This window comes from Hemiscyllium ocellatum, chromosome 1 (genome assembly GCF_020745735.1).
Source record: "Hemiscyllium ocellatum isolate sHemOce1 chromosome 1, sHemOce1.pat.X.cur, whole genome shotgun sequence".
NCBI classification, from domain to species: domain Eukaryota; kingdom Metazoa; phylum Chordata; class Chondrichthyes; order Orectolobiformes; family Hemiscylliidae; genus Hemiscyllium; species Hemiscyllium ocellatum.
The window spans coordinates 154,694,482-154,721,337 of NC_083401.1; the positions used below are offsets into that span (position 1 = coordinate 154,694,482).

General features: G+C 42.6%; 1 protein-coding gene across 2 annotated transcripts in view; it reads right to left on the minus strand.

The window, feature by feature from the left end:
* fstl5 (follistatin-like 5) overlaps positions 1-26,856 on the minus strand; it is a 532,169-nt gene that overhangs the window by 59,909 nt on the left and 445,404 nt on the right. For both annotated transcript variants that reach the window (XM_060832827.1, XM_060832822.1), the window contains exons 11-13: positions 22,233-22,382; positions 11,535-11,642; positions 6,873-6,997 (exon numbers count right to left, since the gene is read on the minus strand). In XM_060832827.1, the coding sequence (XP_060688810.1) occupies positions 6,873-6,997; positions 11,535-11,642; positions 22,233-22,382 (383 nt within the window). The remainder of the gene's footprint in view (positions 1-6,872; positions 6,998-11,534; positions 11,643-22,232; positions 22,383-26,856) is intronic.

Genomic DNA, 26,856 nt, shown 5'->3' on the forward strand with positions numbered 1-26,856 from the left:
TGGAGTGATGGTTTTTGGGATGACCTATGAATCATCTGGCTTTTGGAACAACCTACTCACTTTCTGGCTCCTGATAAGGCCTCCCGGACTCCAGGATACGCATGAGAAAATGCAAGTGAAGCAACCAACCATCAAAAAGGCGGAGTCCATTTCCAATACAGGTCTACTCCCAAAGGCAGTGCCTGCACCCAAAGGCAGAGTCCACTTCTGAAGGTAGCAAGTACACACCTACAGCATACATATAGGTGTTCAGTCTCCACAGAGGTCTGGTTCACCCACAGAAACCCAGGCCCGCCCAGAGAGACACAGCCCATTTGCAAAAATGCAACTGACTCACAGGGGCTCAGTCCAAACAAAATAGGTGAAAACTCATGCAAACATAAAGTGAAACACTAAAGACTGTGGTGCAAGGACCGAACCCTGCCACAAAATCATCATTGTCCTTGTTTCAAAAAATAAAAGAGTAACACACAGGCTGCAATTCACCAGTTAAATAAAAAAAGCAACTCATTCATGAGAACTAAAATCCATCAGTATCCGTTGGCTGTGTGGCCAGTCAGCTCAGAAATCAGTTCTCAAAAATAGCAGTAACGCACTGGCTGTGTCACCAGCCAACATCCTCCACACACAACTCCTTACCTTGTCACCACAAGAGGTGTAAAACCTCCCACCTCGCCTCCATCCAAGGCCCCAAAAGATCTTTTCACATCAGGCAGACATCTTTCTGCACATGCACCCACCTCACCTGCTGTGCCCATTGCTCTCGATGTGGTCTCCTCTGCATCAGGGAGACAGGGCACCAACTCACAGAGCTTTTCAGGGAACATCTCTGGGACACACGCATCAGACAACCCCACCATCCTTTGGCTGGCCATTTCAACTTCCCCTCCCATTCCTGCAAGGACGTGCAAATCCTGGGCCACCTTCACCGCCAAATCAAATCCACTTGCCAATTGGAGGACGAACGCCTCATCTTCTCCCTTGGGACCCTTCAAGCACAGGGCATCAACATCAACTTCACTCGTTTCCAAATCTCCCCTCCCCCCACCTCATCCCAGATTCAAACCTCCAACACGGCACCGCCCTCTTGATTTGTCCTAATCATCCATCTTCCTACTCACCTATCAGCTCCACCCTCTGCACCGACCTATCACAATTACCCTACCTGCATCCACCTATCACCTTCCCAGCTACCTTCACCCAGCCCTACCCTCCACCCCTCCATTTATCTCTTCTCCCCCTTCCTGCTCCACATTCCTGATGATGGACTGATGCCTGTAATGTCGACTCTGGGACGCCAACACCACCCTTTTCAACTCTGACTTGCCAGCATCTGCAGTCCTCACTTTCTCTTCAGCGAACACTGAGCAAGGAAGGTAAAGGAAAAGTAAGATTCTTCCATCTTTAAAGGGATGGACTTGGTAGTTGGGTCAGTAGTTGCTCCTCCTGCCAGGTGTGGGAGAAATGGGGTTAATCGAGCATTCCCGATGATAGCGTTTGCAGGAAATGTGACTAGCTGCAGCTCCTCACAGACCACGTTGTTCAGTTGGAGTGGCAGTTGGGCACACTGGGGAGCATATGGGGACGGAGGATGTGATAGACTCTAGTTACAGGAAGGTGGTCACACCATAGATTCAGTCAGGTAGATGAGCGACCACCAAGAGAGGATACTGCAGGAGTCTTCCAGGGTTATTTCCTTGTCTAACAAGTGTGCCGTTTTAGGTACTGTTGAGGGTCCCTAACCTCTCAGGGGAGTATAACAGCAGCAGCCAGGCCTGTGGTAGCACAACCGGCTCTGCTGTAGGGCAGGGTTGGGCAAGATCCAAGCAAGCGATGGTGGTCACAGGCTCGCTAGTTAGGGGCACCGACATTTCTGTGGCCGTGTTTGAGACTCGAGGATGGTGTGTTGCCCCCCCGGTGTCAGGGTCTAGGAAGTCTCTGAGGGGTTGCAAGAAATTCAGAAGGCAGAGGGTGAGCAGCCAGAGGTGTTGGTGCACATGGACACCAAGAGGGATGAGGTCCTGTGGAATGAGTACAGGGAGCGAGAAAAGAGGCTGAGGAGTAAGGACTCAAGGATAGTAATCTCAGGGTGACCGCCAGTGCCATGTGCTAGCCAGGCAAGGAATAGAAAGATAGAACAGATGAACGCAGGGATGACCTGTACAAGAGGACGGGTTGCGGCTAAACCGGAAGGGAACCAATATCTTTGCAGGGCGGTTCACTAGTGCTACTGGGGAAGGTTTAAACTAGAGAGGCAGGGGTCTTAGAACTAGAGCAGGTCAGCAATAGGGGGATTGAGGGGAACATAGATGCTAGGACCAGTAAATCAGAAAGAAAAGATAGGCAGAGACAGGTAAATGAACATGATGGTATCAATGAACTGAAGTGTGTTTACTGCAAGGTAAGGCAGATGAGCTTAGAACCTGGATCAGTCCATGGGACTATGATGTTGCGGCCATGACAGAGATTTGATGAGAGAGGCGCAAGACTGGCTGCTCAATGTTCCTAGGTTTCATTGTTTCAAATGAGATAGATAGGAAAGTAAAAGAGATGGTGGAGCTGCACTACAAATCAGGGAGAATGTTCCATCTGCATTCAGAGAGGACATACTGGAGGAGTCATCCATTGAGACAAGATGGGCAGAACTCAAAAGTAAGATGGGTGCAGTCACTCTGATAGGTCCCCCAGCAGCCACCGAGAGGCTGAAGACCAGATATGTCAGCAGATTATGGAAAAGTGCAATATAAAGAATGACATAGTGGTGACTTTAACTTCCCCAATATTGACTGGGATTCCTTGACAGCAAAAGGCTTACGGGGGCAGAATTTGTCATGTGCATCCAAGGGGATTTCTTGAAACAGTTAACTGGCTAGTCCAGTTAAAGGAGGGACAATAGTGAACCTTATATTGGCTGATGAGCCTGGACAGTTGAGTGACATTTCAGTGGGCCATCATTTTGGAAAGAGTGATCACAATTCCTTACATTTTAAGCTAGCTATGAATAAGGATATTTCAGAACTTTGTGGGAAGGTACTAAATTGGGGGAGGGCAAATTGTGTCAGTATTAGGCAGGAGCTAGGGAATGTTAATTGGGAGGAGCTGTATTCAGGCAAGTCCACATTTGGCATGTGGGAGTAGTTTAAAGACCAGCTGATGAGAGTTCAGGACTGGCAAGGAGGAAGGACAAGGATGGCAAGATAAGGGACCCTTGGATAATGAGGGAGGTTGTGAATTTAGCCAAAAGGGAAAAAGAAGCATATTACAGTATAATGTTTAGGAAGCTAAAATTGGACAGGGTCCATGAAGAATATAAGGAAAGTAATCAAGCAAGAATTTATGAGGGCAAGAAATGAGTCATGAAATGACCTTTGGCAATTGGGTTAAAGAGAATTGCAAGGTATTCTACAGGTAAATTAAAAACAAGAGGATAATGAGGGAGAAGGTAGGACCACTCAAGGATAAAGGCGGGAACTTGTGCTTAGGGACAGAGGATATGGGTGAAAGCCTTTGAATCAGTATTCACCCAGGAGAAGGGTGTGGAGGATAATGAGATTTGTGTAGAGCAAGCTAATACGCTACAGCATGTTGACATCAACAAAAAAGAGGTGCTGGGTTTCTTGAAGAGCCAAGTGGAAAATCCCCAGAGCCTGATAGTATCTAACGCAGGTTATTGAGACAGGCAAGAGAGGAGATTGCTTGGCCCTTGACCAAAACATTTGCATACTCGCTAGCCACTGAACAGGTCCCAGAGGACTGGCAATTAGCTAATGTTGATCCTCCGTTCAAGAAGGGAAGTAGGGATAATCCAGGAAACTCTAGACTAGTGAATCTCACACTGTGTTTGGAAAGCTATTGGGAGAATTCTTGGCATGACCTAATGAGGGACAGTCAGTATGGCTTTGTGCAGGGCAGATCATGTCTTCCTAACTTGATTGAATTTTTCGAGTAGGTGACGAAGATGATTGATGATGCGTAGAGCAGTGGACGTTATTTACACAGATTTTAGAAAGGCTTTCAACAAGCTCCCAGAAGATTAGGATGTATGGGATCCACTGTGACTTGACTGTGTGGATTCAGAATTGGCTTGCCCATCGAAGACAATGGAGGAGTGGTGGATGAGTGTTTTTCAGGCTGTATGATAGTGACTACTGGTATTCTAAAGGTATCCATTCTGGACCCCTGCTGTTTGTGGTATACGTAAATACCTTAAATGAAAATATGTATGGATAGGGTAGTAAGCTTGCAGATAATACAAAGATCAGCGGAGTTATGGATAGTGTAGAAGGTTGTCAAAAACTACAACAGGATATGGATCAGTTGCAGATATGGGCAGAGAAATGGCAGGTGGAGTTTAATCCAGGCAAATGTGAGGTGCTGACCTTTGGAAGATCAAATGTTAAGGAAAGGTATACAGTTAATGGCAGGGCTCTGAACAGCACTAGTGTGCAGAAGAAGCTTGGGGTTCAAGATCATAGCTTCCCCTGAAGGTGGCCACACCAAGTAGATCATTGAGAGTGTGGTGCTGGAAAAGCACAGCAGGTCAGGCAGCATCCGAGGAGTAGGAGAATCATCTTTCAGGTATAAGTCCTTCATCAGCACGATTCCTGGCGAAGGGCTTATGCCCGAAACGTCAATTCTCCTGCTCCTCGGATGCTGCTTGACCTGCTGTGCTTTTCCAGCACCACACTCAACTTTGATCTCCAGCATCTGCAGTCCTCACTTACACCAAGTAGATAGGATGGAGAAGAAGGTACAGAGGAACCTTGATTATCCGGCATTCAATTATCCGAATTTCAGATTATCCGGACAAGATCACAAGGTCCTGATACTTGGCTAAACTCTGTTATCTGGCATTCAATTATCCAAACAAAATACTCGCCACCTGTGTCTTTTGGATAATTGAGGTTCCTCTGTATATAAAATGCATGCCTTTATTGGTCAGGGAATTGAGTACAAAAGTCAGGATGTCATGTTGCAGCTTTATAAGACTTTGGTTAGCCCACATTTAGAGTATTGTGTTCAATTCTGGTCGCCACATTACAGGAAAGATGTGGAGGCTTTGGAGAGGGTCCAGAAGAGGTTTACTAGGGTGCTACATGGATTAGAGGGCATGAGCTGTAAGGAGATGCTGGAAAAACTCAAGTCATTTTCTCTTGATTGGCAGAGGCTGAGGGGAGACTTGGTAGAAGACTATGAAATTATCAGATAGAGTTGATGGTCAGAATTTTTTTCCCACAGTTGAAATGCCTAATACTAGAGGACATGCATTTCAGATAAGAAGGTGAAAATTGAAAGGTGTGAGGGGCAAAGTTTTTACAAGGCAGTGGTAGGAGTCTGGAATGCACTGCCAAGTGTGATGGAGGAGGCAGATACGATAATGGCATTAAAAAAACTTCTAGATAAGTACACAAATATGTAAGGAATGGAAGGAAAGGGACCAAATAGTTACATTTGCCACTATGTTTGTCACAACATTGTGGACAGAAGGGCCTATTCCTGTGCTTAGAGTTCTATATTCTGTGTTCTATGATCTTTTTTGGAGAGTCTTCTATTGCTGGCTTGAAAGACTCTCCTGGAGGCAATTGAAGAACTCCACGCTCTAAATATGTTTGAGAAGTTGAAATCCTCTACTATGACCAGCCTATTATTTTTCTACTTGTCTAAAATTTGCCTACATATCTGCTTTCTCTTGTTGTCAGACCAATGGGGGAGCTTGCATGCACTTCTCTTAACCCTTTTGTTGGAGGTGGTCATTGTGTGGCCCAATTGAATGTTCTTAGTCACTGAACAGCCTCTGTGAACAACTTCTCAGGCATGAACTAGTTCAGTATATGAGGAGTCATGGATCGCACTAAACATTGAGCTGTCATCAGCAAACATCCCCAAATTTGAGCTTATGATGCAGGGGAGGTTATTCATGAGGTAGCTGAAAAAGGTTGGACTTGCTTCATTACCTGAGAAGCCTGTCCAGACATGCTCTGAAACTAAGATGTTAGATACTTTCATGTTTTTGCTCAATATAACCCCTAACATTGGGGATGCCTACTGATTCGAGTAGGTTCGGGGCTCATTGATGCCCATGCTCAGTGAAATGATCCAATGCTGCTCACTGTCACCTTCGCTCTTGAGTTCACACTTTTGTCCGTATATGGACCAAGGTTATATTGAGACCTGGAGCTAAGTGGGCCTGGTGGAAGCAGAACTGAGCATCAGTCAGCAGTGTATTGCTATCACTTTACTGAAGCTGAGATGTGACTATAAAATTGTTATAAAGCTATTTTTCATGGCTGGTACCTCAAGGCAACATTATACTAATTGCAATTGATATGTAAAATTAAACATTGCCATGGTAACGAGATACCAGGGTTAATTGAATGATCTCACACCACCCGGCTCACTCAAAAGTAGTCCCTGTCAAAGAATCACTGCTACAATACTGTCACTTCAAATGTGATCTACTTCAGCAAGAATAACCGCTGGGACAAAGCATCACTGAAGTTTTCCTGTCACCACCTATCTTAACTTGTAAAGGAACTTCTTGACAAATTTTGGTAATTACATTTGCAAAGATCTGCAGACTTTTCTTCACTATACTTGGTTATACTAAATATTAATACACAAGGTGGGAATATACCAATACAACGGGCAGGAGATTCAATGCGGATGTGAGATTTTATTTCACTTGGATGGTGGTGGGAATCCAGATCTCACTGCCTGTAAGTGTGATAGAAGCAGAAACACTCATAACATTTAAGAAATACTTAGATGTGTGGACTTGAGGCTTAAAACAGACAAGGCTATGGTTCAAGTGCGAGAAAATAGGATAGTTATTTGGGTTTTTTTGACTGACACAGACTCGATGACACACCTACCTGATGTGATTAATGATGAGCGTAGTAGATGGAATGAAAAAATCATCTACCCTGTCAAATTGTTTTCCAACTGGTTGGGTATGAACAGTGTGATGGGCTGCACTCTCACTGGCTTGATTAATTACCTGCAGAGAAAAAAAAGTATTGAATGACACAGAAAATTTGACCAGTACAGGTTTTTGAAGAGACCAATGGTAAAGTAAAGCTGAGGCTTTTAATAACTTTTGTGGTTCAAAAGGCCACAAAATTCTTTGCCCTGATGAATGACTTTATACTTGCTCTTCAACTGAAAAAAGCAATTTGTTGCTGATTGTAAGAGGTCATGTATATTTTCCCCTATTTGATTTGCTGATCATTAGAAAGTTGTAGATTACTAGTTCAATTTCACTGCTTGATCCTTGAGATAAATTTAAAGTTATGAACTGTCAGTCATTTGAAAAGGACTTCATTTGGCATCACATAGATTATGAAAAACATAATATTGCTCTGACAAAATTTTCAATACCTTACATTATTGGCCTAAATACTTATAATGTACGATTACTTGGAAACTATTTGCGCTTAACCTTGTGTGTGTGGAGATGCTGGTGCAGTACTGGATTAGCCAAAGTCACATGGCACCAGGTTATAGTCCAACTGGTTTATTTAAATCACAAACATTCAGAGCACTCCTTCATCGGGTGAAGGGGAGGGAAGTGCACAGGCTCAGGATTTATATGGAGAGAGATAATGGCGAGGTAATTCCAGGTAATTAAGAGTGTCAAAAGATAAGACAGGCTGAATAACAGTCTTTGCAGGCAATCAAAAGTGTCAGACGGTGTGAGTAAAGTGTCAACAGTTGAATATCAAGTGACGGGATGACCTATAACCCGATTTCTTAAGGCAGAGAGATAGTTACAAAAAAACACAAAAATAAGGTTGTGCGAGAGACAAACCAAATAAGCATAAGGTATAGGATTCGCATGACGAGGGGCTAACCAAAGTAACAAGTAATCCAACCTGCACAAACTGACTAAATTAAAAATCACACAACACCAGGTTATAGTCCAACAGGTTTATTTGGAAGCACTAGCTTTTGGATCGCTGCTCCTTCATCAGGTGATTGTGGAGCATAAGATTGTAGGGCACAGCATTTATGGCAAAGGATTACAGTGTCTTGCAACTGAAATGATATATTGAACAAACCTGGATTGTTGTTCAGTCTTTCATCTTTTCGAATGGGTTGCAGGTTTTGGTTCATTAACATGTAATCCCAGAATTTATTTTAAAAGAACTTCTTTTCAATTCTGTATCTTACAATCTTATACTCCACAACCATCTGATGAAGGAGTGATGCTCTGAAAGCTAGTGCTTCCAAATAAACCTGTTGGACTATAACCTGGTGTTGTGTGATTTTTAACTTTGTCCACGCCAGTCCAATACCGGCTCTTCCACATAAAACTAACTAAGGTAGAGAGATAATAACAAGTTACCAAGGTGATTATGTCAAAACAACAGTAAGGAAGATTTTATGTGACATGAACCCAAGATCATGGTTCAGGCCATCCTCATGGATATGCAATTTGGCTCTCAGTTTCTGTTTGGCGATTGTGCTTTGTTGTGTATCTTGAAGGCTGCCTGGAGAATGCTTACTCAAAGACTGGAGGCTGAATATCCTTGACTGCTGAAGTGTTCCCCACCTGGGAGGGAACATTCCTGCCTATTGAATAGGTCAGTTCACCTATTGTCATAGTGTCTGCATGGTTTCACCGATATGTGCCTTCGGAGATTCCTTTCCTGTAAGGTATGAGGTAGACAGCATTGACCTAGCCAAATGAATACGTACCACGTGTGATGGTGGTATCTATGTTGATAATCTAACATGCCTTGCAGAGGTTGCCATGGCAATGTTGTGTGATGCTATGGTTGATGCTCTCTTGAAGGCTTGGTAGGTTGCTGTGAATGATGGTCCACGGATAACCTCATGATAATTCACTTCTTCAGCTTCAACCTTAAACATGCTAAAGCAGCCATCCCCTATGGACAAGCCCTGCATACACACAGGATCTGCTGAGATGAGGAGGAACATGATGGATACCTCCTCATGTGCTCAAAGGAATGGGATACAATGATCAACTCATGAATTGCCAGTTCTGACATGCCACAGCGAAAACTGCTGTGACCTCCTCATAAGACAGATGTGGGACGCGGCTGTTAGATTCCCCTTCACCATCCAGTACTTCCCTGGAGTGGAGGCCTTGTTCTTTGCAATCTTCAATATGTCAACAATGATGCTGAACATCCCACCAAGGCCATCCCTACGTCTTCATTTCTTGCCTTCAAACAACTGCCTAATCTGAGACAGACTATCATTCACAGCTATGTAAACACTGTCAAGTGTAAAATTGTTTACTCGGGGGATTCCTGGGCTCTTGGAAGCAATCCAGATATTTAAATATGTTTCTAAGCACTTGACAATAAACAGAGGTTCTCGAATTTTTAGGAAAACATTAAAAGTTAGATTGCTTCAAAGGTCCATAAGTCTCTCGAACAAACCTTAGGCCTGTTAATCCTAACAAGTCTGAACTAATAACATAAGGACTGCGTCATAGAGCCAGAGAGTCCTACAGCATACAGACAGGCCCTTTGACCCAAACTGGTCCACGCTGACCAAAATGTCCATCCACGCTGACCTCATTTCCCTGCAGTTGGCCCACATCCTTCTAATCCTTTCCTATCCATATATTTGTCCAAATCCCTTTTAAATGCTGTTAATGTACCAGCCTCAATCACTTCTGCTGACAGCTCATTCTGTATGCATAACACCCGCTGGGTAAAAAAAAGTTGCCCCTCAGGTTCCCTTTTATTCTTTCCCCTCTAACACTAAACTGATGTCCCCTAGTCAATGATTCCCCAATCCTGGGGAAAAGGCGGAGTGCATTCACCCTATCCATGCCTTTCATGGTCTTATACACTTTTATAAGGTCCCTCCTCAGTCTCCTCTGCTCTAAAGAAAAAGTCTTAGCTTCTCCAAACTCTCCCTATAACTCAGACCCTTGAGTCCTGGCAACATCCTTGTAAATCTTTTCTGCACTTTTCCAGTTTAATAACATCCTTCCTATAGCACGGTGACCAAAACTGAACACAATACTCCAAGTGTGGCCTCACCAATGTGTTGTACAACTGCACCATGACTTCCAAACTTCTATACCCATGGCCCTGATTGATGACAGCCAGTGTGCCGAAAGCTGCCTTCACTGCTCTCTCTATCTGTGGTGCCACTTACAGAGAACTGTTAACCTGAACTACAAGGTCCCTCTGTTCCCCTACACTCCTTAAGGCCTTACAGTTCACCATGAAACACTTACATTGATTTGATTTTCACACTTAATCTATATTGAACTCCATTTTCCATTACGCAGCCCACTTTCCCAGCTAATCAAGGTCCTGTTTCCGTTTTCTGATAACTGTCCTCACTGTCCATGATACTGCCTATTTTAGTGTCATCTGCAAACTTACTAATCATGTCTTGATTATACTCATCCAAATCATTGGTAGAGATAACAAACAGCAATGAGCCCAGGACCAACTCCCGAGGCACTCCACTGATCAAGGCCTCTAGTCCGACAAGCATTCTTCCACTATTACCATCTGTTCCCTACCATCAAGCAAACTGTTTGTGCAATTTGCCACCTCCTCCTGGATTCCATGTGATCTAACCTTCCAGAGTAACTACCATGTGGAACCTTATCAGAGGCCTTACTGAAATACATATAGACTACGTTTACCACCCTGCCCTCATCAACCTTCCTGGTCAATTTATCAAAGGATTCTGACATTTTTGTGAGGCATGATCTCCCACACGTAAAGCCATGCTGACTACTCCTAATCAAAACCTGTCTTTCCAAATGCATGTATATCATATCTCAGAACTTTCTCAAGTACCTTACTTACCACAGATGTTAGGCTTACTGGTCTAAAGATCACAGGTGTTTCTTTGCAGTCCTTCTCAAATAATGGCACAATATAAGCTACCCTCCTTCCTTCCTGGACCTCACCCGCGGCTAATGAAGATGCAAAAATATCAGCCAGGGCCCCTGCAATTTCTTTCCTTGCCTCTTACAGTGTTCTTAGGTATTCTCTGGTCCAGATGTTAAAAGGTATTTCACTTTTAAAATGTTTCCTGTCTCTATATGGCTGGCATAAAGCTTGACAGTTGCTGAACCCTTATCAGCTTACAAAAGATCCAAAAAGGTTTCCCAAGATGGGAGCCCGTAGTGTTAATTAACTTCTGAAAAGAAGATGGTCTGCTTGCCCTCCATTTTCTCCCTTGATCACAGGAAAATGGAGGCAACTGGAAACATTGGCAGGAATTTTAGTCACTCTGCTGATTGGCCTTTCTCTTTGCTGTTCTATCTCCCTGCCAACCTGATTTAGGGAAGTAAAATTTCCAGTCAAGCTGTGAATGCTACTGAATAAGCCTGGTTAAATATTTCGGGGAGTTTGATCTTTGTTCAGTCGTCAATAGCCAGTGTTAACAGTAAACTCAATAAGTCTGCTCACCTTCACAAATCAAGAGCACTAATTACACACAATTAGAAAATATTACTATCATGTATTTGTGTAACTTGCAATTTTTAATGGATTTCCACCACTTCTTCTGCTGGAACTAAAAATACTTACTTGCAATGTCGGCGAGCTTTTTTCATCATCACCCCAGCTAAGAAGCCAGACTTGATCATGTGATTTATCATAGTGAAGTTTCACTGGAATGGGATCAGTCATTACAATCTGTAATGGAGAATGGAATCAATGTGATGTACAAACTGAATTAATAACAAATTAAAGATCCACATTATTTTAAGAGTCAATAAAGGTTTATTAGAGAACATAATTATCTAGTCAGTGGTGGAGCACAATCACTGTCTGTGATTTCAACTACCCGCTTAATTCTTTATGTAGAAACCTGGAGTGAAAGAGGTGGGGCAAAGTTAGTGTTTGCTCTAGTTTAAGTCCAATAAAGGATAGACTTTCATTGGTGAAGGACACCTGCAGTGAAGAAAGACATTTTTGAGACATCATTGAAGATGCATTCAATCTCTTTGAAGGATTTTAAGGACTGTATTCAGTTCATCGAGTTGCAGTGTTTTGAGTTGGACTTGTTACCCCTGGACAACGTAAATTCTTTTCCTATACCTTCACATCCCTTCTTTACCACTCTATCTACTTTGTGTAGCCCTTTCACAGAGCTATGGAATTGAACCCAAAGATTCCCCTGCACATCAATGCCGTTTAGAGTCCTGCCAGTAACTGTATCCTTTTCCTTGCCATTTGATCTCCCAAAGTATAACACGTCAAACTTGCCCAGATGAAACTCCTTCCACCATTTCTCTGCTCTTTTCTGAAACTGGTCTAAATCCCGCTATAACCTTTGACAATCTCCTACACTGTCCACAACTTTACTGATCTTTGTGTCATCTGCAAATTTACTAACCACCCAACTACATTTCTAATCAAAGTCATTTTTATATATCCCAAACAGCAAAGGTCCCAATATGGATTCCTGCAGAACACTATTCATTGGAAAAACCCTTCCACTGCTACCCACTGTTTTCAATGGGCAAGCCAATTCTGAATATAAGTAGCCAAGTCACCCAGGGCCCATGCATCATCTGGATGAATCTATCATGAGGGACCTTGTTTAAACCTTACTGAAACGCATGTAAAAAACATCCACTGCTGTACCCAAACTGATCATCCTCATCATCTCTTGAAAAATACAATCAAGTTACTGTGGCAATGCTGTCACTTTAACAAGGTGATTTTGTCCTTGGGATTTGTTGAGAGGTCATAAAGGCAGAGGGGTCTACAAAGAGCTGAGTTTAACAATGGCAGTGGACTGGTTAGTTCCCCCAGTTCAGGTTTTTTCTTGTTTGGTTTAACTGTGGCAGTCACAAGATGTTGGAGTCCAGGAAAGATTGCAGCTTCAGCAAATGATTCCTGACTGACTCTTTCTCTGAAAACTATTTGGATGTTGTTCCCTCCTGCATGTAAGAATTTGTGTTTCAATTTACCTTTTTGCCAAGGGGTATGTTTACGGGATGTTCCTGGATTGGAACATTTCCTTAGTTAAGTTGTTGTATCGGGTTGGTTAAGTTTTTCAATAGTTATGTTACCTTAAATTCCATTTTCCTTTGCTCATGTTACAACTGTAATGTTTACATAATTCTGTTTTGCTTAAAGTCGAGTGGTTTGACCAGCTGCATTATACCTGGAATATCCCCTTCACAACTGCCTTTAAAGTAAGAAAACAATTAGGGTCCAGGCCACCTTCTGAAAATATTTTGAGGGGTTTGACATGATCCGTAACAGCTAGTAAGACGTGATCTGGCCTGCATAGGTGGCACAGTGGTTAGCACTGCTGCCTCACAGCACCAGAGACCCGGGTTCAATTCCCGACTCAGGCAACTGACTGTGTGGAGTTTGCACGTTCTCCCCGTGTCAGCGTGGGTTTCTTCCGGGTGCTCCGGTTTCCTCCCACAGTCCAAAGATGTGCGGGTCAGGTGAATTGGCCATGCTAAATTGCCCGTAGTGTTAGGTAAGGGGTAAATGTAGGGGTATGGGTGGGTTGCGCTTCGGCGGGTCGCTGTGGACTTGTTGGGCCGAAGGGCCTGTTTCCACACTGTAAGTCTAATCTAATTACTAATTAGGTCACGCATTTCCAAATGTGCACAAATCCTATCCCTACAAATTCTCTCCAATAGCTTTCCAACCACCAATATCAAACGCACCAGTTTATAGTTTCCTGGATTATTCCTATTTCCCTTCTTGAACAGAGGAATAATATGAGCTACTCATCAGTCCTTTGGGACCTCCCTAATGGCTCATGAGGATACAAAGAACTTACAGCAATATGCTCTCTTGCTTCTCTCAATGATCTTGGGTAGATACCATTAGGCGGTGGGGACTAATACCCCCAATTCTCTTCACGAGATCCAGCACCATGTATTTATTGATCTCAAAATGCCATAGTATATTAGCATGCTCCACATTGATCTTACTGTCCTCCATGCCCTTCACCCAGGTGTACACCAATGCAAAGTATTGATTTCGGATCTCACCCATATTCTCTGCTTCCAACCACAAGATCCTTTACTTATCCTTGAGTGGATCCTATCATCTCTCTTGTTGTATTCTTGTTTATAAGCTATGCATAGAATGCCTTGGGATTCTTGTTAATGCTACTTGCCAAGGTCATTTTACGGCACCTCCTTGCTCACCTAATTCCCTGCTTGGGATTTTTCCTACATTCTTCATATTCCTCATGGGACCTGTCCAATTACAGCATCCTAAACCTTACATGATGCTCCTTTTTCCCTTTTGACTAAATGCATAATCTCTCTCAATAAGCAAGGGCCCCTTACATTGCTATTCTTGTCTTTCCTTCTTAAATGCTTTACCTGAATTCTGATCAGTAGGTTTCTAACCAACTCCCACATGTTAAATGTGGATTTGCCTGGTAATAGCTGCTGCTGCTTAACTCTCCCAGGGTCTTGCCTAATACTATCAGAATTTGTTTCCTCAAATTGCAAGGTTGTGACTTATCCTTATTTGTAGCTATCTTAAAACTTCAGGAATTGTGATCACTATTTCTAAAATGCTCTCATATTAAAAGATCAGTCACCTGGTCAGATGCATTTGTCAAGATAAGGTCCAGCATGGCTCATATTTGGACTATCCACACACTGTTTCAAGAAACCCTCTTGGATGCATGTCACAAATTCTGCCTTGTCTCAGCCTCTTGCTCTAAGGAATTCCTAGCCAATACTGGGGAAGTTAAAGTCACCCATTGTGACAACCCTGTTGTTAATACACCCTTCCATAATCTGCCTACATACTTGTCCTTCAATACCTCAGTGGTGGTTGGGTGCCTGTAGTATAATCCCATCAGATTGCACCCTTCTTATTTTTGAGCTCCACCCATATTGTCTGTACTTGCACTTTCCAATTGCATTCCTAGTGCTCAGTCTACGTTCTCCATTCAAGGAGAAAAATATTCTTCCTGTGAAGTTATGTGAATTTTCAAAATATGTTGGCTCAATTTTTCATAGGTGGCAGATGTTTTGCCACTGGGGCTGAACATATTTGGCAGGTAAGGGACAAGGATTAGATTAGAATTTTTAGCGTAGAATCTTTACAGTATAGAAACAGGCCCTTCGGCCCAAAAAGTCCACACTGACCCTCCGAAGAGTAACCCACCCAGACCCATTCCCCTGCCCTATCTGTACCCCTGAATAATGCACCTAACACTATGGGGCAATTTAGCATGGCCAATCCACCTGATGTGCACATCTATGGATTGTGGGAGGAAGCCCACGCAGACACGGGGAACACGTGCAAACTCTACATAGACAGTCGCCCAAGGCTAGAATTGAACCTGGGTCCCAGGCGCTGTGAGGCAGCAGTGCTGACCACTGAACCACCGTGCCAGGAGAATAGAAATTGTGGGCAGGCAACATTATTGACTGCAGACCAAAGAATTTCCCAAAAAGAAATACCTCCACCAGTCCAGTGGAGGCTCACCAGGTTTTACAAGACAGATTGTTTTGATACATGGTGCCAAATGTACACAGAGGTTGGAACTGGTGTTCCATTATCTAATTGACTCAATTGAACTTTGTGTGGATGGCTGTCCTGCTGTTGACAAAATTACATGGTTGTGGGAAATCATGCCTCTCAGGACGCTATGCTCCAATTTGCCAGCCTTCCTGTTCCTTTGACCATACCTAAATGACGGGCAATATTCAGCCCAATGTTTTGTTCTGTCATCAATTTTTAATCTTATATTAAATATTTTACTAAGCTTTTAAAAACAAAACACAGCAACTTATGAGATGGCTTCCAGAAGTCACATGACTGCCACTGTCAATTCATTTTTATCCAAAAATCAATCACAAATGAAGCCACGCAGATTTTGATTTCTCCTTTGACCACATAATGGATTTTTTAAAAAGGCATTGGAATTTTAAGCTGGGAAGGACCCACAAAGACAGATTTTTGACTTTATTTCCACACAACGATTTGTGAAAGCAGCCACTTTCAGTTTGATTTGTACATGAAACTGTTATACACCATTTCAAAGCAGATCTCCCCAAGAGGTCTCTGAATCAGAGATAGAGCTCTCAGTTCAAAAGAGAAATCACCCATAATTTTGCTGAAAGACTCCTAGCAATCTGTAAATGCCATAACCACAGAACCAGCAAGGAAATGGAAACCTTTTCTCCCTCGCCCCCTGTCTAAATTTGTTATACATTCTGGGACTACCGGCGCAAGAATTCTCCAACTATTCAATTACAAAAACAACCGCAGCTGCTGATTTCTGATTTAAAGATTTTAAATCCTTTAGAAAGAATCTACAAACAATCAATAAGTCAGAACTGGCAATGGACTTACTTTCACCTTTATAAATATATTTCATCAATATTTTCTCTTAGTTGTTGTATCTGTAATTCATCTGATAACTAAACTTTGACAGTATTTAAAACCAAAGCTCTGCGGGCTATTTTTAGTTTGAAGTGCATGGATAAATTAAATCAGTGTTAAATGAGTTAGTTCACTGTTCACTGACCATGCTGCAGTATAACACCTGATGGTCATGAAAGAACAAAGATCAATTATTACTTACCCCACCAACCTTACTTCTTTCAAATGACTACACAAGATCTTTACTGTTTTAGAAATTTAACTCAATCTCTCATAAGTGGAAGGAAGGAATCAATATCCTTGAAAGATAAATAGCAGAAAATGCTCTAATATCAAAGTCAGACTGCAATTTATGTTATGTGAATGGGCCGGTGGTGGACTGGGGTGGACAAAGTCAGAGGTCATACAACACCAGGTTATAGTCCGACAGGTTTATTTGAAATCAAAAGGATTTGGAGCATAGCCCCATTGTCAGGTGGAGTGAGAGAGAGACACACAGATACAGAAGTTCAGGGCAGGGAGAGATGGAGGACAGAGAAATGAAAAGACCACACAAATGGTGTGAGTGGAGTGCTGAATAATAAGTCCCTGCAAGCAATCCAAAGTGTTAGACGGTGTGAGGAAAGTGTCATCGGCTGAATGGGATGACATACGATCCAACTAAATGAAACAGAGAAATAATTACAAAAAAATAAAAATAAGGTGGTGCTGGAGATAAACTAAATGACTGGAATAATATGACAGGTATGCTGAAGGTCTAACCAAATTCATAAGTAATCCAAACTGCACAAAATAATCAAGATAGAGATATCATGAAATTTATCCAGGAGATGTTGTCAAAATAGGACAGTAAGGAAGATTGTACAGATATAGAAGTGTGATACGGTCACACTTATCGTGAAATGAACCCAAGATCACAGTTGAGGCTATCTTCATTGGCTATCAGTTTCTGCTCGACAATTCTGCGTTGTGTATTGTGAAGGCTGCCTTGGAGGACACTTGCCTTGAAGGTTGAATGGAAGGTTGAATGTCCATGACCACTGAAGTGTTCCCTGACTGGGAGGGAACATTCTTGTCTGGTGATTAATGCGCGGAGTCCATTCATCTGTTGCCGTAGCGAATGCATGGCCTCGCCAGCATGCCAAGCCTCAGGCATCCTTGCCTGCAGTGTATGGGATAGACATTGGATGAGTGACATGAATATCAGTTGTGTATGTGGTGGGTGGTGTTTCCATGTGTGACATTAGTCTCCATGTCAATGATCTGACATCTTGCAGAGGCTGCCATGTCAGGGGTGTGTGGTGTTGTAGTCGATATTCTCCTGAAGGCTGGGTAGTTTGCTGCAAGCAATGGTCTGTTTAAGTTTTGGCAATTGTTTGAAGGTGAGAAGTGGAGGAGTAGGGATGATCTTGGAGAGATACTCCGCATCATTAACAACATGTTGAAGGCTGCAAAGAACATGGCACAGTCTCTCCGCTCTGGGGACATATTAGATGACAAAGGGCACTGTATCAGACATATCCTGTGTCTGCCTTCAGAGGAGGTAGTTGCAGTTTTTCACTGTCGCATGTTGGAACCCGCATTCGATGAGTTGAGCATCATATCCCATTCTTATGAGGTTCCTTCAAAATTTTTAGGTGTCCATCGAGTTCTTCAGGTAAGCATCCTACAAGGCAACCTTCAAGTTACATACCAATGCAGAATCGCAAAGCAGAAACTGATTGCCAAGTTCTGCACACATGAGGACTGTGATCTTGGGTTCATGTCACACTACATAAATAATGGAGTAATACAAGTTTTGGCGTAGATTATTCAAAGATTCCGTCGTTGCAAAACATTCTGGAACTTACTGTGCTATTACAATGAAGTTAATAACTTTTTTAACATAAATGGCTTAACAACTTTATTAGAATAGCAAACAAGGGTATTTGACCTGAATGTGTTATCAGAATTATAGAATCGTTACAATGCAGATATGGCCACTTGGTCGCATCATGTCTGCATATTGAGTTTCTGAACACTTTGATTTATGTTGTGGTTCTGTTCGCCGAGCTGGGAATTTGTGTTGCGGACGTTTCGTCCCCTGTCTAGGTGACATCCTCAGTGCTTGGGAGTCTCCTGTGAAGCGCTTCTGTGATGTTTCCTCCGGCATTTATAGTGGTTTGTCCCTGCCGCTTCCGGTTGTCATTTCCAGCTGTTCATTGCAGTTCTGGCATTCATGCAGGAACCGGAGTTGTTCGTATGTGGTGCACAGCTGGCGTACTGCAACGGACAGCTGGAACTGACAACCGGAAGCGGCAGAGACAAACCACTACAAATGCCGGAGGAAACATCACAGAAGCGCTTCACAGGAGGCTCCCAAGCACTGAGGATGTCACCTAGACAGGGGACGAAATGTCTGCAACACAAATTCCCAGCTCGGCGAACAGAACCACAACAACGAGCACAAATCTTCTTACAAACTTTGAACATTTTGATTTATTGCTAAATTCTGCCTTTTCCCCATAGTACATTGTCTCCATTTTTTAAAAAAATCTAATGCCGGCCTGAATAACTTAATTGAATTTACCTCCACCGCACATCCTGGCAACACATTCCTAACACAGATCACTTCCTGTGTAAAGGAAGCTTTTTCACCTTTTTTTACTTTTGCAAACTTTTTCAAAAGAACGCCCTGTGGATCTCAATTTAGAAAAACATAGAAGCAGTTTTTCGCTATTGTTATGATGCAGGGGTTGACCCCTCCCTCTGATAAAACCGAACCACCCAGACAAGGGTAGTTTGCCTCATAAATGTGACAAAGGGGTATTACCTACCTGTCACCGTCCAATCTGTTGTAAAGGAGTAGTTAAATAAAAGGAATCCCTTTATCAGCAACAAGTAACAATTTATTTATTTAACCCTAACAGTGAAAAAAATTAACAGAATTACTAACATACTGAACAATCCTCCCTAATCACTAACTATTCCTTAACCAAACTACATTCTACTGCTATGCTGTTCCAATAAACACAAGTAATAAGAAAATCAAACTAAAACTTAGACTCTCAAAGTCCACATAGGATGTGTCTTCTGGAATGTACCACTGCCTCTCCAGTCAGAAACACCTTTCTTCTGCTGATCCTTCTTTCACATTGTTCTCTGTGGGAATTCTTCTACCCTGAACACCTCTCTCTGTTAAATCCTGGTGTTAGGAACATTACCTAAGACTGCTGTGTACATTTATGGACAGATGATGCTTGTTTAAAGATCATGGATATTTCTGTGAGAACAAGGTGTTTGTCTCAGATGGCAGTTTGCTTTCCCTTTTGATAGCAGGTTGCTCCCACTTCAACTGGCTGTTGGCTCTCATCCTGATTTTGTAAAGGTCCCCTTTTTGTATCTTTGATGACCTATTAATTTCGTTATAATCCAATTGATTCTTAGTTGTCAAAATCACCAAACTGAAAAGCTTTGTGGTAGCTAAGGGCCTGGTTCAAATTGATTGGCTGATTTCAAGCTTAAGGTTTCTAATCACACAATGATTCAATTTTAGAATTGCATGTAATCTGCAGCTGATTATAGATACAGTCTCTATGTAAAGCTCTACGCTTATAAAAGGACTTTATCCATTAAAGGGACCACACACTCTTTCCTCCTTCATCTCTCCGAGGAAAACAGTCCCACTTATACCAATTAGTCCTCAAAACCGCTGTGTGCCATCCTTGGCAACATTCTTGTAAATCTCCAATTATCTCCAATATCCACTCATATCCTTCCTACCGTGTGGCATCCAGAACTGTTTGCAATACTTTAGCTGAGGTGCTTTTTTTAAAAACAACTCTCACTACTGTTCTGCCTCCTGCAATGACCTATGCACAGATACATCCAGGACTCATTACTCTTGCATATCTTTCAGAACATCCATGATACCAATTTGTATCATCTCACACTTGTCCACATTGAACACAATTTTAGATAGATCCACAGTGACATTATGCAGGGATTTTCACTGATATGCCGCAGATCCACCCACTCTATCAACATGTCAATTTAGGTTCTACACAGTATTCCCTACAGTTCACAATTCTTCCACTTTTTTTGCAATTCACAAACTTTGAATGGTCCCATGCACACCAATGTTAGGAAAAGCAAGTGTCCCAGTATCAACAATTCCTGAAGAGCTTATATTCGAAATGTTGACTTTCCTGTTCCTCAGATGCTGCCTGACCAGCTGCACTTTTCCAGCACTACACTTTTTGATTCCCAGTATCAACCTCTGAGGAATTCCACTACAAACATTCCTGCAGTCCAAAAAGTACCCATTACTTTCTGTTTCCTATCACTTAGCCAATTTTACATGTATATTGTTAATGTCCTTGTGGTACTTAAAGGCATTTGGATGGGTATATGAATAGAAAGGGTTTGGAGGGATATGGGCCGGATGGTGTCAGGTGGGGCTAGATTGGGTTGAGATATCTGGTCGGCATGGACGGGTTGGACCGAAAAGTCTGTTTCCGTGCTGTACATCTCTATGACTATAATTATTGGAAGCCCGTGTGCACCATAGAATCTCTACAGTACAGAAACAGGCCATTTGGCTCAACCAGTCCACACCAAATCTCCGAATACCATCTTACCCCCCTGACCCAAACCTGTAACTCTACATTTCCCATGGTTAACCCACAAAACTGACACATCCCTGAACACTATGCACAATTTTGGCATGGCCAACCCATTCAACGTGCGCACCTTTGGACTGTGGGAGAAAACTAGATCACCTGGCATAAAGTCATGCAGACACGGGGAGAATGTGCAAACCCCACACAAACAGTCACCCGAGGCTGGGATTAAACCTGGGTTCCAGGTATTGTGAGGGAGCAGTGCTAACCACTGAGCCACCCTGCACCACGTTAACGTCCTTTGCCTCATCAAACCTCTTTTTACCTCTTCAAAACCTCGAGAAAGTTAGTTGTTCATGGTTATTCCTTCACAATTCAATGCTGACTCTTCAAATTAGTCCACAGTTTTCCATATGACTATTAATTGTATCTCAAATAATGGTTTATAGAAGTTTCTCAAACTGAACTATAATTGCTGGGTGTATCTTTACAAACTTTATTTAAACAGTGGTATAATCCTTGCAATTATCCAGTCCTTTGGCATCAATTGGAATCCATGGAAGATTATCACCTTCGCCTTTGGAATTTCCACTCTCATCTCTTTATTATCTCTGGGTGCATCTCATTCAGACATGCCACCATATCAACTTCAAGCACTGACAGCTTATCCAATAGCTCTCCTTATCAATTTTAAGCCTTTCTACTGACTGAGCTTCCTCAAGAGTAATTATGTCTTGGGCAGCATCTGTCTCATAGGGTAAACACAGATGCAAAGTATTCATTTAATACCTCATTTAATACCTAATTCCACTTTTGGTCCCTATTTGGCCTCACACCTCCTTTTACACGCTTTGTATTAACTATTACACTAAATGTATGCATGGGGGATTGTCAAACTCTCAGATTCGATATTTAGACTAAATTTTCCTCTAAAGGAATTAAGAAAACAGGAAACAATAAAGATCATGATAACACTGTTATAAACTTGTCACAACACATCAATCAGCAGAATACTGAATAAACACAAACATATTAAGTAATTATTATTAGAAACTAAGCATTTCAATGTTTTTGTTCAAATGCTTCACGTGCACATACTTAGTAAGTTAAAAAATATTTTTACATGACTTCTTGAGTTGTTCTCGACCATTCATTTCATAAAGCTGTTTTTAATGCAAAACTTAATATTTAATATTGTAACATTTGACACTGTCAACCATGTTTACCTTTTAAAGTACAAAACTATATTCTTATTCACTTAGACTATGTAACTGAGAAACGTAAAACTAATAAAAACCTGAACTGCTTTCTGAGATTGAATATCAACAATCAGCACTCTGTTCAGCTTCGGTTGTGTCACATAGATGTACTTGTCTTTAACGTTCACTGCAGTCGCCCACACACATCGCTGGATTGCTTCATCATCAGCTTTGGGACAGACTTCACCCTAAGAAATAATACGGGAAAATCTTCAGTAACCAATTAAGATTAGATTACTTACAGTGTGGAAACAGGCCCTTCGGCCCAACAAGTCCACACTGACCTGCAACCCACCCAAACCTATTCCCCTACATTTACCCCTGCCCCTCACACTACGGGCAATTTAGCATGGCCAATTCACCTGACCTGCACATTTTTGGACTGTGGGAGGAAACCGGAGCACCCGGAGGAAACCCACGCAAACACGGGGAGAATGTGCAAACTCCACACAGACAGTCGCCTGAGGCAGGAATTGAACCCGGGTCTCTGGCGCTGTGAGGCAGCAGTGCTAACCACTGTGCCACCGTGCCGCCCACTAAAACTAATAGCAGATGAAATTTCAGTGTGAATATCAAAATAAAGTTATTAAGTTATAAAAATTCAAAAATGCTTGGGCAGCAGAAAATTTGTGGTAGTTATATGTTTTTGCAGTTCTAAAATTTCACACCTTATGAATGTATTTTACATTCCTTATTGAGTATTAAGCTGATTAACTGGGCAAAAGTAGCCTAGGGGATGAGTGATTTAATGATAACTGATGCTGGTGAAAGCAACTTGTCACCTCTTTTTAGGCAGGTCTGCCAAGTTCAATGCCAATCAAATACTTAACAGGCAGCAATGATCCTTCCCTGGGATCAAGGATCCAAGGGAGTAAGTCCAACCTGACAAGAACTGCCAGTCAGTCAGAGCTTCCAATTGGTGGGCCATATCCTTGGGACAAAAGGGTGGCTGCCAGTGTTCACTTGAAGCAGTGGAGGACTGCCAGGGGAATTTGCCCAGTACAGCGGAGACCACACAAACCAGGTCGGGTGAAATTGACATGTTGTTCATTACAAGCGATGTCGCTGGACAAGAAACTGACTAGGCTGACACAGAACTGACAGTCTGTACAGGTAGATCAGAATTTCTCTTCCACGAGTTGAGAAAGAAGACAGTTTTTACAATAATCCTGTACAATGAGGCTAATTAGAAATGGGGAAAATACAATGTATCTGGAAATGGAGTGATCTAGTTACAATGATGCTAATCGGAAAACAGTTATCGGAGGAATGTTCTAATTCTCTACACAAAGCAACATCCTGACAGTATCGATGGGTTCAGAGCTTCCATTCCTCTTTGCGGGTAGGTGCTAATGTCTCCTCTGAAGCGGTGAGGTGCTCCCAGATCCTGCCCTGGGAGTATTGCCCTTGCTGGTGCTTCTCTGTCTGACCTGTTCTTTGTGTGGCTTTGGTATTGCTGGATTGTGAAGCAGCCATTGGGACTTTGGGTTAGCTGTGGTGCTCTGTCATTGTTAGTGGGTGCTTGAAGTGTATTCTCTTGTCTGCGAGTGCTGCCTAGTTTCACTTGTCAGCCTGCTCGATCCTTGCTGAGGCATTCTGGGTGTTTTTGGTACAGTTTGGCCATGTTTGCTTTTGTGCGTGTATTATGGGTTGGCAGGGTGGCAGATCTTTTCCCACAAAGACACACCAATTACTGGTAAAATATCATCAATGGAAGCCCCAATTAGGTACACAAGATATGGGCTATTTCCAGAGGGAGCAAAGTTGAACAACCTATCTCCATTCTTGACTGTTCCGAATTACATTGGCCCAGATGTTTGACAAGACTACAAAATCTAATTGAAGGTATTTTTAAAATACTTCAATATCCTGATTGCCCTCAACCACCATACAACCAGCTCCTTTAACCAGAACCTGATTGCTTTCTTTATATTGCCATTGGTCTTTGATGCTGTCTCTATTCTCTGATAACAACAACGCAGCGAATAAATAATGGTTTGGAAACGCCAGTGTTGGACTGGGGTGTATAAAGTTAAAAATCACACAACACCAGGTTATAGTCCAACAGGTTTAATTGGAAGCACTAGCTTTAGGAGCGACGCTCCTTCCATCAGGTGGTTGTGCACCTAATGAAGGAGCAGTGCTCTGAAAGCTAGTGTGCTTCCAATTAAACCTGTTGGACTATGACCTGGTGTTGGGTGATTTTTAACAGCGAATAGATAAGCTCACATGAATGCTCGATGAGATTATGAAAATTGCATTACCCTTTTCTAATTAAACAACTGGTGGTGCATTACTCAATAATGTGGCACACTTCTACTTCAAGCCACTATGTGAATCCAGTATTTAACCATGGCTTCTTCTGCCATGGTTAAACATCACACAACGCCAGGTTATAGTCCAACAGGTTTATCTGGAAGCACTAGCTTGCTTCTGCCATGGGAATACGAAAAAGATAAATGCTTCAAAAGCATGGTTTGCAATTGTGCTTCTGAGCACTGCATATATCCCAGCAGAGAAATATTACGTTACAACAATATAGTCGAAAAATAAATTCATATTAAGAATGTTGTGGTTCTGTTCGCCGAGCTGGGAATTTGTGTTGCAGATGTTTCGTCCCCTGTCTAGGTGACGTCCTCAGTGCTTGCGAGCCTCCTGTGAAGCGCTTCTGTGATGTTTCCTCCGGCATTTATAGTGATTTGTATCTGCCGCTTCCAGTTGTCAGTTCCAGTGACTGGTATATTGGGTCTAGGTCGATGTGTTTGTTGATAGAATCTGTGGATGAGTGCAATTCTCTAGGAATTCCCTGGCTGTCCTCTGTTTGGTTTGTCCTATAATAGTAGTGTTGTCCCAGTCAAACCCATGCTGTTTGTCATCTGTGTCTGTGGCTACTAAAGATAGCTGATCGTGTCGTTTCGTGGCTAGTTGGTGTTCATGGATACGAATCGTTAGCTGTCTTCCTGTTTGTCCTATCTAGTGTTTTGTGCAGTCCTTGCGTGGGATTTTGTACACTACATTGGTTTTGCTCCTGCTGGGTATCGGGTCCTTTGTCCTGGTGAGTAGTTGTCTGACAGTGGCTGTTGGTTTGTGTGCTGTTATGAGTCCTAGGGGTCACAGCAGTCTGGCTGTCAGTTCAGAAATGCTCTTGATGTATGGTAGTGTGGCTAGTCCTTTGGGTTGTGGCATGTTCTCATTCCGTTTTCTTTCCCTTAGGCATCTGTTGATGAAATTGCGTGGGTATCCGTTTTTGGCGAATACATTGTATAGGTGTTCTTCCTCTTTTTGCAGTTCTGGTGTGCTGCAGTGTGGTGTGGCCCTTTTGAACAGTGTCTTGATGCAACTTCTTTTGTATGTATTGAGGTGGTTGCTTTCGTAGTTCAGAACTTGGTCTGTGTGTGTGGCTTTCCTGTATACCTTTGTGGTGAAATCTCCAAACCAACAGCCACTCTCAGACAACAACTAACCAGGACAAAGGACCCGATACCCAGCATGAGCAAAACCAACGTAGTGTACAAAATCCCATGCAAGGACTGCACAAAATACTACATAGGACAAACAGGAAGACAGCTAACAATCCGTATCCATGAACACCAACTATCCATGAAACGACACGACCAGCTATCCTTAGTAGCCACACACACAGATGTCAAGCAACATGAATTCGACTGGGACAACGCTACTATTATAGGACAAACCAAACAGAGAACAGCCAGGGAATTCCTAGAGACATGGCACTCATCCACAGAATCTATCAACAAATACATCGACCCTGGACTCAATATAATGCAGCGGACAGCTGAAACTGACAACCGACAGCGGCAAAGACAAACCACTATAAATGCCGGAGGAAACATCACAGAAGCGCTTCACAGGAGGCTCCCAAGCACTGAGGATGTCACCTAGACAGGGGACGAAACGTCTGCAACATAAATTCCCAGCTCGGCGAACAGAACCACAACGCTGGAATACAAGCACTGTGAAGAGTTTTGGGCGGCACGGTGGCACAGTGGTTAGCACTGCTGCCTCACAGCGCCAGGGACCTGGGTTCGATTCCTGCCTCAGGCGACTGACTGTGTGGAGTTTGCACGTTCTCCCCGTGTCTGCGTGGGTTTCCTCCGGGTGCTCCGGTTTCCTCCCACAGTCCAAAGATGTGCGGATCAGGTGGATTGGCCATGCTAAATTGCCCGTAGTGTTAGGTAAGGGGTATATGTAGGGGTATGGGTGGGTTGCGCTTCGGCGGGTCGGTGTGGACTTGTTGGGCCGAAGGGCCTGTTTCCACACTGTAAGTAATCTAAACAACAACGAGCACCCGAGCTACAAATCTTCTCACAAACTTTGATCATATTAAGAATCAATGGTTTAATGGAATGTAAAATTAATAAATGGAGGACTCTAACTACATAGAATTTACAGCGCAGAAACAGGCCATTTCCCAACAGATCTATGCCAATGGTTATGTTTCTCATTGGCCTCCTTGCACTCTTCTTCATCGAACCTAACTGAAAACATAACTGGAGAATAAAATGCAAGTATAAGATTAAAGTTGCAATGATCTATTTCATATATCAAAACTAACACAATTCAAAATATGAAGGCAATGAATGTTAAAATGAATCATAGACACCTGACAGTGCGGAAGCAGTCCATTCGGCCCTTTCAGTC